Source organism: Phyllopteryx taeniolatus, chromosome 19 (genome assembly GCF_024500385.1).
Source record: "Phyllopteryx taeniolatus isolate TA_2022b chromosome 19, UOR_Ptae_1.2, whole genome shotgun sequence".
In the NCBI taxonomy this organism is placed as follows: Eukaryota; Metazoa; Chordata; class Actinopteri; order Syngnathiformes; family Syngnathidae; genus Phyllopteryx; species Phyllopteryx taeniolatus.
The window spans coordinates 15,215,055-15,231,534 of NC_084520.1; the positions used below are offsets into that span (position 1 = coordinate 15,215,055).

The 16,480-nt window shown below is 41.4% G+C and overlaps 2 protein-coding genes across 5 annotated transcripts; one reads left to right on the plus strand and one right to left on the minus strand.

Moving 5' to 3' along the window:
- The first annotated feature begins 1,893 nt into the window (after positions 1–1,893).
- On the plus strand, positions 1,894–13,106 carry nif3l1 (NIF3 NGG1 interacting factor 3-like 1 (S. cerevisiae)). 4 transcript variants are annotated; one of them, XR_009785787.1, is made up of 8 exons: positions 1,894–2,087; positions 2,160–2,209; positions 2,744–2,774; positions 2,859–3,002; positions 3,738–3,847; positions 3,931–4,078; positions 4,787–7,680; positions 8,722–8,861. XR_009785787.1 is itself a non-coding variant. In XM_061757317.1 (7 exons), exons 1-7 carry the CDS (start codon positions 7,394–7,396, stop codon positions 11,143–11,145), a joined length of 1,479 nt encoding a protein of 492 aa, XP_061613301.1. In that variant the 5' UTR covers positions 4,818–7,393; the 3' UTR covers positions 11,146–13,106. The 4 variants fall into 4 exon arrangements, 3 of the variants coding, with proteins under 3 accessions (XP_061613301.1, XP_061613302.1, XP_061613303.1); XM_061757317.1 differs by lacking the exons at positions 1,894–2,087; positions 2,160–2,209; positions 2,744–2,774; ... (1 more) ...; positions 3,738–3,847; positions 3,931–4,078 and adding exons at positions 10,075–10,222; positions 10,347–10,473; positions 10,548–10,686; positions 10,794–10,877; positions 10,961–13,106 and having other exon boundaries at positions 4,818–7,680; positions 8,722–9,230; XM_061757318.1 differs by lacking the exons at positions 1,894–2,087; positions 2,160–2,209; positions 2,744–2,774; ... (1 more) ...; positions 3,738–3,847; positions 3,931–4,078 and adding exons at positions 10,075–10,222; positions 10,347–10,473; positions 10,548–10,686; positions 10,833–10,877; positions 10,961–13,106 and having other exon boundaries at positions 4,818–7,680; positions 8,722–9,230.
- Positions 12,109–15,219, minus strand: LOC133469804 (gap junction delta-3 protein-like). The gene is made up of 2 exons (XM_061757358.1): positions 15,060–15,219; positions 12,109–14,617 (listed from the first exon to the last, which is right to left on the minus strand). Exon 2 carries the CDS (start codon positions 13,996–13,998, stop codon positions 13,186–13,188), a length of 813 nt encoding a protein of 270 aa, XP_061613342.1. The 5' UTR covers positions 13,999–14,617; positions 15,060–15,219; the 3' UTR covers positions 12,109–13,185.
- Positions 15,220–16,480: the final 1,261 nt, after the last annotated feature.

Here is a 16,480-nt window from a genome sequence, read left to right on the forward strand (position 1 = left end):
CCGTGACCACGTTTGTCACTCGAGACGCTCCAGAGAATCATCTTTCGTCATTGAAATGAATGCAAATGCCATTAGTCTGTTCCAGCCCACCCAAAAACACCAACAAATATTTTTTTTTTGTAACTCGTCTTTTAACAATAAAAAATAGCTCTAAACAGTATTGTACTAAATAAATACATCCAGTAATAACATGTTGCAATTGAATGTAAGCAATTAAACAGTTTGTGCATCCTAGCTCCTGTTGCATGTGCGTGCCTCGGCCACCAGGGCGCAGTATAGACTTGTCATTCGGGTGTGCACAAGTGTATACCGAACACAGGTTTGTTGCACTTGGCTCAGCACAGGGATTAGATTAGAAATTTAAAAATGTAAAAAACAAAATGAAATAAATTTAAAATGCACATGTATAATACGGACATATTAGTATGCACAAAGGAGATGTCACAAATGCTCCGTACGCTGCAGCAATATATGAGTCGAATTTTGCAGAGGATGAAGAATATGCAGTGAACCCCCACATATTCGCTTTTAGGCAATCGCGGATTGCAAGCCCAAAGGAAAAGAAGAAGAATGTAGTTTAAAAAAAAAAAAGCTAATATAGCCAGTAATCATAGTAACTGGAACAACTGAATTCAGTAGATATTCAGTAGATAGTAATGTATGAAATATAATATTCATCTCGCAAACTATCATTCTACTCAGCCATGTTTCCAAAAATGTGTTGTTTTTTGCACACTGCCCTTGAATGCAGAATCCCAATGAATGAATGAATTCCCAATCATCTTTTGCCCACCGCACCTGAGACCTGGAACGACCTCTCAGCTGTACAAGCGTGCTGTGAGCGGGGGTCGCGCAGCCTTGCGGATTACGTCGCTTATGCAACAGATTTATTTATCTGACGACACCGAGCGGAATTGTTGGAGCTCAGCCAGTTAATCAAGACCAGCATGTGGATAAGTGGATATCTCAAAGAAGAAATTATCTCTTTTATTCATTTGTTGAGCTCATTCCCCCCCCCCCCCCCCCCCCCCCCCCCCCCCCCCCCGTCCCCATCGATTGTAAAATTGATTCTCAAAATACACCACAATTTGAACCATCAGTGGGTTATTAAAATCGAGGTCAGGGGTCGAAAAGACTTTGTGGGTTCAGGGAGTTATTTGAGTCCACATCGCTTTGCTGCTGCACATAATGGGAAACGCCATAGACAGGCTAATGAATAGCATCTATGTGGCCTTTAAGCAACGGATATTTGAAAGCAAATAGTAGAGCAACACATTTAGACTGAAAATATGACAATAATTACAGGCGGATATGTTTTTTTTCTGCTATCCTTTAGTTTTATATGAGCTCATTGAGTACAGTACAGGATGATAAAAGAATAGTTATTGATATATATATATTTTTTGAAATTATTTTTTTAAGCAGTCGACACAATTTATGACACTGTTGGTTGCAGTTTAAAGGTTCTTATACAAAGGTAAGTGAAAGACTTAAAGAGGTCAAGAGGTCACCTTACACAGACGTAAGAGTATCGTCTCGTCAGGGTCAGGTGACCGCATCGCTTCCATTGGACCGCATCGTGACGTCACCTGTCAGCAGTGGTAACAAAGTTACTCTTACAGGTATCTATATATTTTTTAACAGTATTTTGTTTTGTTTTTTAAGACTTTTACTACTTTTAATCCCCATAAATAGAAAACGGGAAAGTCAACCGCAGTGGACGTCTCGGTTGAATGAGATCTACTACTTTTTTTTTTTGCTTTTTTAAACAAAAGTATCTGCGTACTTTCGCCCTCTCAGCCGCTCCGCTCAAAGCAGGGGCATCGCTTAAGCCCGCCCCCCCCCCCCCGCTCTCCTGCATTCTCGCCGCTGACAGCCGCCCTGCCACTCCCCTCACCCTTGCCGTCCTCCTCCTCATCATCATCATCATCATCATCGTCATCATCACCATCATCATCATCATCGCAGCATCCACCCGGGGTGGCGGCGTACTTGGTCAGTGGTGGCTCCATCCCGCAAGACTGAGAAACAAGAGGGAATTTTAAGCAGCTGAGGTCGCAAGAAGAAGGCGGCAACAAAGTCATCCGGTGAGCAAACCTCTTCAAAGGTCACATGGGTCATCTTTACGTATCGCTAATGGCGGTTGTTTCCTGTTGCAGACATGAGCTTGGGAGCAGCGTGCATTTTCTTGCGAGGCGGGAAAAATATCGTGAGTACGACTAAACTGTGCTTAGTCTTTTTTTGCAGTTTTTGATGGGTTTTTATACTTGTTGGCCAATAAATGTATTTATTTATTTATATTTTGCAAAATATTTTGACATTACTTATCTGCAGTTTTTTTTTATTTTTTTTCCTATATTTACAGCGTTAAAGTTCACACTGCAAATTATGTTACAGCGGCTTACAATAATATTAAGTATACTTTTTAGGAATAATACCTGTGCTTCGTTTTTGACCGACACTTGGGCCTACTACGCTACTGTATTTTAATACTGAGTATTGTTTTTAGGTGGTGCTTTTCATTTAATATTTTGAATTGCGCATTTTTATGTCAGCCTGTATTGTAATGTTGGTCATAATGGTGGTAACTTGGAAAGTATTTTTTGAAGTGGTACTTGGTGTAAAAAGTTTAAGCATCTACCAAAGTTGTTCGATTACTACCTAAACATTATTCTTGTAAAACCCTCCCCTCTGTATATATATTTTCTTATTCACATTTTGCCATTTTCTTCCTCCTGTGCAGGCAAGAGAACTGGCAGATGAGGAGATAGACGGTAAGCCGCCCGCATCCGCGTACTTCTTGTTTCTAGACGAATGGCTGCGTGCCCGTTTGATGGATCTGTGCTGCGTTTGCGCAGAGCTGCGCGACGCCTTCAATGAGTTCGACAAGGACAAGGACGGCCTGATCAGCTGCAAGGACCTGGGCAACCTGATGAGGACGATGGGCTACATGCCCACCGAGATGGAGCTCATCGAGCTGAGCCAAAATATCAACATGAACCGTGAGTCCACAAGTCAAAAGCTCCAAAGTACAGCATGATCTTTATTTTTCACTTTTTTATTTTGTTTATTTTTTTTTAATTAAACCTTAGCTAGCACACTGCTTACAGTCAACACTAAGACAGTGTTGTATATGAATATGTCATTCTTATTTGTGATATAATGTGAAATAACGTTTTGTAGAAAAATGAAATTCTACATATTATTACATCAATACCTTGGGAAAAAAAATATTTTAAAAAAGCTCTTATATGATGCAGTGAAATTCTACACTTTGTATAGTATAAATAATAATATTTAAAAAAAACGGAATTTTTAGCTTTGGGAAGTGGTGTTCTCAAACTTTTTACACCAAGTAAAAAATTGTAAAATAGTTGTCTCTACACTACCACCATCATGGCCAATATTAAAATAGAGTCCAGTAATGTACTAGGCCTAATTGTTCAAAAGCAAGACCTGTTTTATTCCTAAAAAGTATATTTCATATTATTGTAAGCCACTGTAACATGGAGCGCAATTTGATTCCATGATGATGACGATTCAAAGGAAATGCATTGCACGTAATAGTTTAATAACAAAAAAATAATAATCCCGACGTAAAAGTGTAAAAACATCCGTCCTTCAACATTGATAATGATAGAATACTTTATTGATCATAAGCCGTATAAAAAAATGTATAGATTAAAATGTATTTTTTTTTTTTGGTATTATGCATTTTCCTCACGTTTGCTTTCCAGTTGGTGGCAGAGTGGACTTTGAGGACTTTGTAGATCTGATGGCACCCAAACTTCTGGCGGAAACAGCCGGCATGATTGGCGTGAAGGAGCTGAAAAACGCCTTCAAAGAGGTCAACCCCCGAAACAAACAATAACAACCGCTAACTTGCAACAAGCCAAAAACTTGATCGCAAGCTTGACCTTCGTTTTCTAGTTCGACGCCGACGGCGACGGCGAGATCACCACAGAAGAGCTGCGGTCAGCCATGATTAAGTTAATGGGAGAGCACATGAGCAGGAGAGAGATCGACGCCATCGTCAAAGAAGCCGACGACAACGGGGACGGCACGGTCGACTTCGAAGGTACTGACGTCCTCTTCTTTGAAATAACGCGCGACAAATACAGCGGGAACCTTGACTGACGAGATTCATGCGCTCCGTAACAACAGCGTTTATTCAGGTATCAAATCAATTTCCCCCATTGAAATGAATTGTAATGCCACTAATCCGTTCCAGTTGCCTGTTTTTAATTCGGAAAAATAGCATTGTGTTGTCTAAAAAAATAATAAAAGATACTGTAAAGAAATAAACTGGTTTTATAAAGTGTAATTCCTGTAGTATTTGCGTGTTGTAATGTGGCTGCATAAGTGCACACACCCTCTTAAAAATGGAGATGTGACTGTGACTGAATTAAGCAATCGCTTCAAATCAAATTCATTTTAAATGAGGGCCAGCACACCTGCCAACATTTTAAGTGCTACTGATTAACCCCAAATAAATTAACGTGGGAGCCTATGTACAATTCACCCAAGAACTCAAATAAATACCCCTCAAATATCAACACTTACGGTGGAATTGATGACAGAGATTTAATTTTTTTATATTCATGAATGAAGAAAAGAAACGGGCACTTTTATCAGCTAGGGCGAAAGCGCACGTGCTTGAGCAGCATTTGGGGTTTTTGTGTGCATGTGCTCGCTCGCAAGTCCAAGGTCCAGCTGTACTGGCACTATTGTCAGTCAAGGTTTTTGTTTGCTTAACACTCTTCTTTTTTCTTTCTCTCTCCCACAGAGTTTGTCAGGATGATGTCGAATAAATGACAACCGAGGCCGACCGACGACAACTTTGAAACCTCTGCAAATGCGCAGCATTTGTCCATTCCATTAACTGTTTATTTTGTAGTTATTCAAGGGGGTGAAAAGATCATTTTGGTTGTATCTACAGCAAAACCTCAAATCGAACTAAAATTCAATATCTCAAACTGAGATAGTTCTTCTTACCAGGCAGTTTTTGTGTAAGAGCATGCCAGCCTTCCCAGTTAACATGGATATTTGACTACTAAAGCCGTCAATGGCAGTGAACGTGTTAACTTAGTTCAAACATTTTTTTTCTTTAAAAATCTTAATAGGGTATTATTGAGATTTTATTACTGAGCAAATTTAGTTGAAAATGATACTCTAATTCCATAGGTGTAGGTAGTGTAAATACACTAGTTTTAAGACACTTTAGACAATATCATCATTACTGTAGACAATACAGCTACTTCTTTCATGAGTGGATAAAAATAAAAAAACATCTTATTCCAGATACCGTATTTCCCCCAATATTGGACAAATCAGGAAGTAGTGGTATAGTTAAGTATTACATTAACTAGTGATCTGCTGAGCTGAGCCCATTTGATCCCTGTTGCTAACCAAAACAGCAGCACCTGCATAAACAGATACGTCCCGCAGATGAATTTAAGGGGAAACTTACTACAAAAAATAAAAGTAAATAAGATCCCTGTGAGGTATGAATCATTTTTAATAATTAAGAGCCACTAGTTGCATGACACGGTATCTGCCAAGCGTAGTAAATAATATTCAGCAAAAGTAACATTCAAATATACTTTTTGCACAGCAAAGCCCACCCATAAACAACCAACTTGCGTAACATCCGGTTGTATAATAAAACAGTACGATGTTCTATGGATGTTCCTCAGATGAGATTTGAAAAAAATAAATACAATAAACAATGCCGTCAAACATTGTGGTGGATGAAATGTTTCGGATTAAGGGAACCCGTCTGCCTTGGTTTTGGAGGAGCATCAGGATAAAGAGATTGCCCGGGCAAAAATGGAGAAGCCGGCCAGTTGATAAGAGTGATTTTATGTCCTCTAAAAGTCATCTGTCGTGATGCTTTCTCTTGTCGTAATAGGCTTTTTGGAGGGTATTAAGATTTGTTTGCTCCTCTCAGAAATGGGAAAGAAAGCCTTCACAGAAATGTGGAGAACAAGATTAATGTATTGATTTTTTTTAAACGGTAAACCTGTGTTTCCCAACCTTTTTTGAGACAAGGCACATATTTTAGTCTCACGGCACAGCACCAGACATAAATGTCTCAAAAAAGTAAAAAAACAATGAGCTGACTAAACAGTTTAATAGGCGTAAATGAATCAGTGTGCGTAATTTACTTTTGTGGCTGACCGTTCTTTCTCCACCGAAGCATTACAAATGTGATTTACTCAAATGTATCTAACTATATTCCTTTATTGTCTAAAAAAAATAAAAAAAACATCCAGACTTTCAATCTTGAGGTGACAAAATGCCACACGGCTCCGTAGAGTGGGGGAAGAGGTGGAGTTTTACAACACTTCTCAGACAGGTCAAAGCGTTCAAGACAGCGTTGGGATTCTGACGCTATTTTCAACACTTTCAATTGGTTTGTAATGCGTACAAATAACAGACGACATGAGGACAGATTAATAGTATTGTGGAAAAAAATGTGAAATTGCCCATATTTGGACATAGGAGGTTTCCGCCAGACGTCAACGAGAGTCTTGACATTAAGAATTGGGATTTTTAACATTGAGTGACTGAGACACAGATCCAAGCGTCATCATCTGCGATGGCGTGTCAAAAACCGAACGGGCATGCAGGACCAGATGGGCCCGGTGACCTCGCGGCACCGACGAATCCAAACGAAGCAGTAATCAAATACTTTTGTTCATGTACTTAAGTAGATTTTTCACGTATCTGTACTTGGATTTGAGTATCCGCTGTATTTTTTCAGGTGACTTTTTACTTTTGCTCCCTACATCCATCCCAGAATCTTTTCTGCAAGTTTCTGCACTTTTACTGAAGTACAAAGTAGTTTTGCCATCTCGGCCTTTTACGTGACAAACAGCGCATGACGTAACACCAGACCTTTTTCCCTGATCCCTCCCTGATCCGTCCGACATCCAGCATCGACCTTTATCGCGCTAATCCCCGATAATCTCTCAGATTGGGCCTCAATGCTAATGCGGCCACTCGAAGCGGGACCTGCGGTTTAGCATTGAACATTGCCGACCTTCCGCTGTGTTTTTGTTTATGTGCGCGGCTCGCATGTGTTCATTGCAGAGGACGTGATAATCCGGATTTCTCAGAAGTAGTGCGTCGTTCGGCTGCTGGAACAGCTGCCACACACACACACACACACACACACAGAGTTGTCCTCTGATCTTTTCCTGCTCATTTGAAAAAAAAAATAATACTTTTTTTAATGCTTTACTTACAAAATGGTGTTACACAATGCAGCAAAATTCAGCTATGTAATAGCTGCTACTCATCATGGGTCTCTGACCAGGGATGCTTCGGTCTCGAGATGAATGGATTGATGCAAGGTTAGATGGAATCATCATGGCTCGATTGATGAAAGATGTTTGGATGGATAAATGATCAAATATCCCTGAGTCCAGACAATAGACGGATTGATGGATTCATTTGGATTTTTTTCACAAACGCACCTTTTTTAAATGGTGATGACCAACACAGACGTGTTTATGGCTATATATATATATATAGTAGACAGTACAGTATTTCAATCCATAATGTCGCTCATTTCAACAATCACGCGTCACAGCGCAATAACGGACGGCCCAATCGAATTGCGAGCGTGCGGTGGCGTCACCGGAAACCGGAAGAGCGCTGCTCCCCACTTTTCATGTACGTAAGTGTGTGCACTCGCGTGTCCCTGTCTGATTACGAACGCCATTGATAAAAAAAATACTTTACTTGCCATTAAAATGTAAACTATATGTGGTCAAGCAGAGACGTGTTGGTTCACCTTGGAAGATAGCAAATCAGATTCGCCGCGGCTAGCTGCGTTGTTAGCTTCGTGCTAACTATGACTTGTGTGCCAGTCCAGTTATTAACTGTTGAAAAGTCCTTTTGTCATCTTGCCAACCTTTAATCAAAACTAATTCCTAAATTGAAATAAAAAGTTGGAAAAAAAGTTTAAACGTATCTAATATTACATATGGTGCTGGGTTTCAATTCTCCACCGCTGACCACTAAAATTGCTGCCCCCTGTTGTTTTGAAATGGGAATTGCTTTTTTCCTCCCACATTTTAGAATCATCTTTCTTGGCCAAGTATGTGAAACCACAAGGAATTTATCTCTGGCGTTGGAGCCACTTAAGTACTCGAGCAAGAAATCCACTACGACAAAATACCCATTACAAAAAACACCCCTATCTCTCTTTCACCAATAAAATAAATAGAAATGTCATTAATCTGTTGCAGAATTCCCAAAAACATAAATAAAATTGCATCGTTTTTTTCATTTAAAAAAAAAAAAAGCACTACAGTTTGTGCATCATGATTTCATTCATTAATTAATGGACATTGTCTGGTGTGGGGGGGGGGGGGGGGAGTATAATACATAGACATACTACGCATGGATCCGATGATGAGACACACAGACTGTCGGAAATAAGATGCAGTAATATTTATCTTTTTCTCAGAGGATAAAGAATACAGTATAGTCTTGTGAGTATTGTTGTATTCTCTGTGTGCATATGTTGCTACCGCTTGTGCTCAAACATAAGTTGTTTTGAGGTTTATAACTACCACAATATCAATGCTAGTTTGCTTAGCCTCATCTGTGGCATTTGCCATTAGGTATTAGCATTAAGCTACCGGACTTTCGTTCGTCAGGTCACTCGTAAGTCAAGTGTTTCTGTAGTTAATGTGTTCATCCTCGCAGGTCTCACTTGATATCGACTGGATGTAAGAACCTTCCGAAGACATTTCTATCGCAAATATACAGACGTGTTTGGACCAGGTCCATTCCTCAAACCGCAGCCCCTCGTTTCTGCTCCATCCTCCCCCGCTGTGGTTCCGCTCTCCGCCCCGGCCCGATGGAGCTCAAGGACGTCCTAAATGTTTTGGAGGATCTCGCTCCCCTCTCGCTGGCCGAGCCGTGGGACAACGTGGGCCTGCTGCTGGAACCCAGCGAGCCGCGGCCCGTCAAAACCGTCTTGCTGACCAACGACCTCACGCGGGCCGTCATGGAGGAAGCGCGGGCCGAAGACTGCGATCTCATCATCTCCTATCATCCTCCTCTCTTTCGACCGTTCAAACGTCTGGTCCAGAAGGACTGGAAGCAGCGATTGGCTATCCGAGCGTTGGAGGCCGGCATCGCGGTCTTCTCGCCTCACACGTCCTGGGACAGCGTTCGTGGAGGAGTTAACGACTGGCTTGTCGGAGGACTTGGTGAGTCAGTGGGAAATGTGTCACACCAAGGTGGGGAAGGGGTGGAAAATTTGTGGTAAATTGCTGTAAAGTTTCTGGTAAATTTCCATTGAGAGTTAGGCCTTGGGAATTTTGGAACGGTAGGCATCGTATTGTAAACAATATCTAATACATATTATGAATGTAAACATTCTGTTTTGTCCATGTCAAATTAAAGATGTTGACATTTCAACAGATTTCTTTATAAGTTTAAATTTGTAGTTTTAAATACAGTATTAAGATTTTTTTGTATTGTTTTTGTTAAATCATTTTACCCCTCACACACACTTTAAACTTATTAAAACACATTTAAACGTATTTGAAAAACACTTTGAAGTATTCATCATGACCTTTTCTCACTTTCCCTATTTCTCACTATTCTCCAAATAAGAGGCCAAACGTGCTTGCTTCAAGCTGTTTGTCAGTCTCAGTCGACGTTGCCGCCAAAGCCGACACATAAAACAAAATGGAATTAAACATAGTGTATTTAAACGCTCAAAGGTTCATACGAACCATATCATTGAATCGAATGAAAGTCCACCAGGCTAATGCTAACATATCATGTGAAATGCCATAGATGGGCTCATGTAAATTAGCATTGATGTTATGGTAATCATAAACCTTTAAACAACTGCTACTTAAACACACGTGGAGCAGCAACGCATACAACAATTACTCACCGGCATATATTCGCTTTGCTCTGTGGCAACAATGACTATTAGCGAGTTAGAAGTGAGATTTTTGTAATGAAAGACATGTGACTTGGCTCAATAAAAGTTGGGAATCACTGACCTATTCTGACCAAGTGTTTTTTTTTCGGTTCCAGGTGCCGGTCAGGTGTCTGTGTTGAATCAGGCCTATGTCCACTTCCCTTACAGTCACGTAGTGCAATTCCAATGCAATGATAACCTGTTAGACGTTCTCCTGGAGGAACTGAAGGCTTTGGATGGAGTCATAGTACAAGATCCGCTCAGGTTCGACGCTAATACATAAAGACAAGTGACACACTTTAATACGTTACAGGAAACTTGTGGAAATTATATTTGAGCGTAATCCTGACTAAAACGACCACGGACATTTTGTTTGCCTTTGTAACAGATGTGATGCCTCCGAGACTCAAGTCAGCCTGTACTGCAGTGATGCAGCGCTGGCTCCTGTTGTGGATAAAGTGACGCGATACATAATTGGTGCCGACAGGTCCGTCCGCATCCTTAAAGCAGAAAGGGTGAGTAATTTTAATAACTTTCTAGCGTGGTACGTAGTGTTGGGAATGACTGATGTACTTTTTGACTTCTGTAGCCCCCTTGGCGGGGCCACGGTCAGGGGCGACTCAGTGTTTTGGACCAGCCGGTATCCGTGGCGACAGCTGTGAAGAAAATGAAGTCCCACTTGGGTTTGAGCTACCTCCGTTTGGCCCTCGGACAGGGACACACGCAAGGTGAGGAGGCGCAAAAGCCCAGGGAAATTATGACGACGACAATTGAAGGGTGGGGGGGGGGGGGGGGGGGGGGGGGAAGTTCAGCTCACACTTTGTATAATTCCCAGAATCCTTTGTGCACTCCGTGGCTGTATGTGCGGGATCAGGAGCCTCGGTGCTGAACGGCGTCCAAGCAGACCTTTACGTCACCGGTGGGTGGCCCTCCTCTGTGGAACCAAACGTATTCCCGTGACCACTTGACTGGCACTTTTAACGCTGATTAATATGGTTTTAGGTGAGATGTCCCACCATGAGGTGCTGGATGCGGTTGCTAAGGGAACGAGCGTCATCCTCAGTGATCACAGCAACAGCGAGCGCGGCTATCTGTCCGTGTTCCGGGATAAACTAACTGAAAAGGTTCCCGCCGATGTCGTCGTGATGGTGTCCAAGGCTGACAGGGACCCCTTGGAGGTTGTCTGAAGAATACGGTTACTGTGGACCCCCCGCAATTTGTGGGGGAAAGAGACCCAAACCTCCCGTGAATAGCGACATTTCTACAATAATTTACACCCACCCTCAAATGGCTTTGTAATTGCCGATGGATCGTACAAGATGGCACCAAAGTACTACTGATGTCCAAATGAAGCTCTTCAATTCACTTCAACGTAGTTCCTTGGCACCAAGATAGCACCAGATTGTTGTTGTTATTGCTTTGGCCTGAGCACAAAAAGAGGAAATGGGTGACTTTTTCAGCAAATAAAAAAAAGGATGTTGATTCATCCCCCAAAAATCTGTCAGTAGGTCAATTCAAAAGTCCTGTGTAATAGAAAAGTAGTGCTTTGGTGTCAAGGAACTATGTTGAGGTGAGGGGAGGAGCTTCTTTTAAACAGGCATAAGCCCAGTCCAATAGAAAAGTAGCGCTTTGGTGCTATCTTAAAGGCAATTATCAACCTTCTTGGGGGGGGGGGGGGGGGGGGTGCGTCAAATACTCGCACAGGCCAAACCCTTGTCTAATAAAAAAAGTTGTGGTTTGGCGCCATCTATATTAGGGCTTTGGGTTATAGGGATCCATGCATATTTGCAGGTGGAATACTGGAATTAAATTTATGGCACAAAACAATAATTTATGCGTGTGTAAATTTTATCCTTCAAATCATGAAACCGCTTTCTTTATCACTACAGAGCCGCCTGTTTTCCCCCCTTCCTCTGACCTTGTTTTAGTCATTTGGGATGACACGTGAAAAGTCACAGATAGCGGTGGGAGCGTGCCGTCAAAATGTGTTTCATCGCTCTCCAGTGAGTGCAGGGGTTTTATTTTTGGAACTTTTAATCCTGATAATCACTCACATCATGTTCGCCTCTATCCGTCATGGAGGGATGTCTTTTCCAACCGGAGTGAGAATCATGCAAATGTTTCATTATTATTATTTTTTGAAAGCAATCCTCATCAGATTGAACGAAAACCTTGCAGAACACTTTAAACAAAGAAAGTGGATCAGACCAGCGCTAAATACAGCGGTTCTGAAATTTGATACCTAACCTAAAAGAAATATTAGTTACAAAATGCGTACAGTAATTGATATGAAAAGGGATATGATTATACAGTAATTATTTCTATATCTACTCTGAAAACACACACAAGTAAGGCACTTTTATTTTTTGTAGTTATCATTACTAATTTAGAATTTTGGCAGTTAACGAAGTGATGACAACAGACAAGTGCTGCCACAATACAGCGAGTATTTGTTGAACCGCTGCCACCTGCTGTTGACAACAGAGCAGGACGCTCAAGGAACATTTCGGTCCTGCAAGCGCTTAACTGGCAGATGAATCACGCAAGCAGGAGGCACTGCTGTATATGTTGTTTCCTCCGTTGCCACTGTTATCCCGAGAGACATGACATAACATGTGAGAAGTGAGGCCAAGGCCCAAAATAACTGATGGAAAATTATTATACAAAAACATGTACCCGATGCGTTTCTGTATGGCTGTAACTATGCACCGGTGTCGTGTCTGGAGCTAAATGAGTAATCTGTGGTAAAAGTGGATCCAAAACAGTTGTGGCAAGTCATGAAGTACAAATGCTTTGTCACTGTCATCATCGTTCTTTCTGTTTCAGTGTGAGGATAAGAAAACAGACCATGTTCGTCTCTCACGCTGATAATTGTATTTTCACTGTTGTGAGACAACGCAAGTCCTAATTGGTTGCATAATGCAGATGATAACAGCCTGTTCATGTGTGCATACTGACGTGACCTCACCTGGGGAGAAAGAAACTTCTTAGACCAGTTGAACAGTCTCCTTGCATGCAAGAGTCTATTCAACTGTACAGCATCTGTCATTATTCTCACGTACATGTCTGTCTGCACTTCTGCTTTTAGCAGTCTTTTACACAAGTATCTGTACTTCTACTTAAGTAAAGTGTGAGCACTTTATCACCAGTCTTGATCCCCTTGTCTTTTTTGTTCCATTGACTCCGTGTGAGGTGATTATGTTCTCGAAGAATCCAAAAGTAGGCTATCACACCATGAAAGTCTTGCTGCTCACATATTTGCCATTCCTGTACTTGGAAGCCATCGCATTTCCCTTCTTGCTGCTCCCGTGCGCCCCCTTCCTGGTCCTCCCGCTGCCGGACGCATAGTCCGACACGGTCTTCTCACCCCGCTCCCCCGGCTTGTAGCTGTGGACGCTCAGGTCACTGGGGTGCTCTCGCCTGCAACAGAACCACTTGACGGAGCTGTAGAGAAGTTCGATGCAACTGGAGATGGCGGACAAGATCCCGACCGCGAAGTAGAAGCAGAGGAAGACGGTTTTCTCGGCCGGGCGTGAGGTGAAGCAGTCCACGGTGTAGGGACAAGGGAAGCGGTCGCAGGGATACTGGGCCTCCACCTTGAAGCCGTAAAGCCACCACTGGGCGATGAGAAAGCCGACTTCGGCGAACAACCGAAAGGCCACGTGGACTATGTAGAGCCTCCGCAACTGGCGAATTTCTCGATAGTCTTGAGGCACTTTGGAGCGGCTGGTTCTCTTGTTGTGATGATGCATGGCGTACATGATAAAGAGCAGCGACGGCGTGGCAATGAGGACGATGTGGAAGACCCAGAAGCGGTACTGGGAGATGGGGAAGGCCTGGTCGTAGCACACCTGCTTACAGCCCGGCTGGAGCGTGTTGCACACGAACTCCTCCTGCTCGTCCTCGAACATGTCGCTGGCCACCGTTCCCAAGATCAGGATCCTAAAAACCAACATCAGCAAGAGCCAGAAGCGGCCCAGCATGGGCGAGCGGGCCTGGAGGTGGTCGAAGAGTCCGCTGAGAAAACTCCATTCCCCCATGACTGCAGAAGTCTTCCACTACTAGGTCTTGTACGAAAAAGTTGAAGAACTCTGCCAGCAATTGGGAACTCTAAGGCCTTTCATTAGGTCTCTTCAGCACTGATAAATATTGCTCAGATATTTTAGGTATGAAGGCAAGTCAAAAATGACAAGATGGTGGCTTGTGCTGTATTTAACAGGAGTGGTGGGAAGTTACAAAGTACAAATACTAAATTTCAGGTATAAGTACTTTACTTGAATGTAAATGTTTCTGATCACTTTTTACTTGTAACTCTGACATTTACAAACAGATAACTGTTCTTACTACTTAGGCTTGTAGGTGAGTTAAGTATCTATATTTAAAAAAAAAAAAAAGTGTAAATCGAGAGGTCGCGTCAACCCTGGTTGAGATTTTGTTTGAAATCTTGGCATCAAACAGGGACAGCACATACATGGCGAAACGTGAACCAGGGCGCATTAATGACCACGGCAACAGATCTGGCAACGCAAGATATTTGCCATCCTATAATACTTAAGACAATCTTTGACGTCTGTTCCAAGAATTGAGGCGAATGTGTTGCATCTTGTGCTGGCCCACAGCAAACACCAGCTTTTGGCGTTCAAAAATTCTCCGTTTCATCTGAGAAAGAAAAAAAAAAAAAAAGCAAAAACAACTAAAAACTCCCATACAGGTAAGATGTAATTTTTTTTTTCATTAGCTAATTGAGCAGTTTTTGGTTAGAAAGTTCACGTTAGCAAAGCTATTGCCACACATTCTGATGATAGCACAATAGGCTGAGTCAACGTGAGCTAGCTCTTGGTTTAAAAAAAAAAAAAAAATATATATATATATATATATATATATACTTAAAACAGGTATTGTATATAACTTCATTTTTACTTTTGTACTTAAGCACAGTCTGTACTTTTTAAACATTCTTCCATTGAAATAGCCAAATCAATTTTTTTTTTTTTAACTTTCCTTATCTGTTCTACTTAAGTAGTGTGAGGACTGGCACCATTTGTTTAACAGACTGAAAACTTTCTCAGACAGGTCAAAGAACGATGACAAATCTGCCTACCTTTCACACGTCCTCACCACTTTAAGCCTCAGAACTTCACTATTCAGCTAGTGTTCTCTTTGCTTTACTAAAAAGCCTTACTTAATTAATGTGGTCCATGTCTATGTTCCAGTCTTCACGGCAAATGGCACCGGCTCGAGGTTGGCATGTGCTTATAATTGAGCGGGCGGAGACGGGTAGCTAAATTCCGGTTTGGGCCTAATCATGCACTGATCACACGTGCGACAGTCAGACAGTGCAGATGTTTACAAGTAATGGCAACCACCTAATGAGGCATTCCACAGAGCAGGAAAAGCCTGTTTGAAAGCAAGGCAAAACCTTTTTAAAAAAAAATTATATATATATATATATATATAGCTAAAGGACATTCAAAGAAGGAATGTAATTCCTTTCACCAGTGGTTAAGATAAAGCGGTATTTATGATGATCTTTTCTTTGCCTTGCACTTTGTTTTGAATCTGACATGAAGTTGCTCCAAGGTTCTTGCTGTGTTTGTTATATGATCAGATCACAGAACATAATCTATTGAGTGAATAGTAGACTAAACGGCGTACTTTGATTATTAAAAAAAAAGAAAAGAAAGAGATGTATAATACTCTCCTTCGGTATGTCCTGTTTACTGCTGCTCGGTGGCTTTGGCACAATGACTGAAACTCGGACACACTTGATCTTTATCATCACATTCAGAGCACAGAAAAGTCTTCTCTCCTCTAAACGTGTGAACACATTTGCATTGTTTTCACACATTTCCCAGACCTTTCCCCCCCCCCCCCCCAAAAAAGTGAGAATTCTTTCCATCACAAGAGAGGACATTCAATACGATGCAGATTAAAACCTATGGCCCAACACCCATTCTCGGACTAGTTTTTATGATCACTTTGCTTTTTGTTTTAAATTTTTTATTTTACAATAGTCTATTTCTGAGTTTGTGTCAAAAGGAAGATATAAAAAGACAAAAAAATAAAAAATAAAATAAATAAAGCATTTGGATGCCATTCTCTACAGTACAAGTACTTGTTGGTTTTGGTGCAGATGTAGTATTTTACTAACCAAGGCATTTCCAAATGTAAATTGGTAAATAGTGTGGGTCCTTTTAGCTCGTGAGATAATTCTTGAAGGGGGGTGGGAGTGTTTTTCTGTCCTTACCTTTGGCATTGACATGGGGTTGAAACAGCTATTAATAGTAATTTATTTTTTTCTAGGCTATTTTGAAATAATTCACTGAACCACATCATCCATTTCAAAACAAGTCATGTCTGAAAGAATTACATTTTAAATGTTTAGTGAGCAAAAGAGCAATTTTGCCACTAAAATGAATTGTTTTGCTGGTAAAATTGACTTTTGCAGAGAAGTTTTGCAGTTTGCGGTAAATGTTTTGAGAAACGCACCGTGTAGTGCAAATGTTTTGCTTCCAAACACAA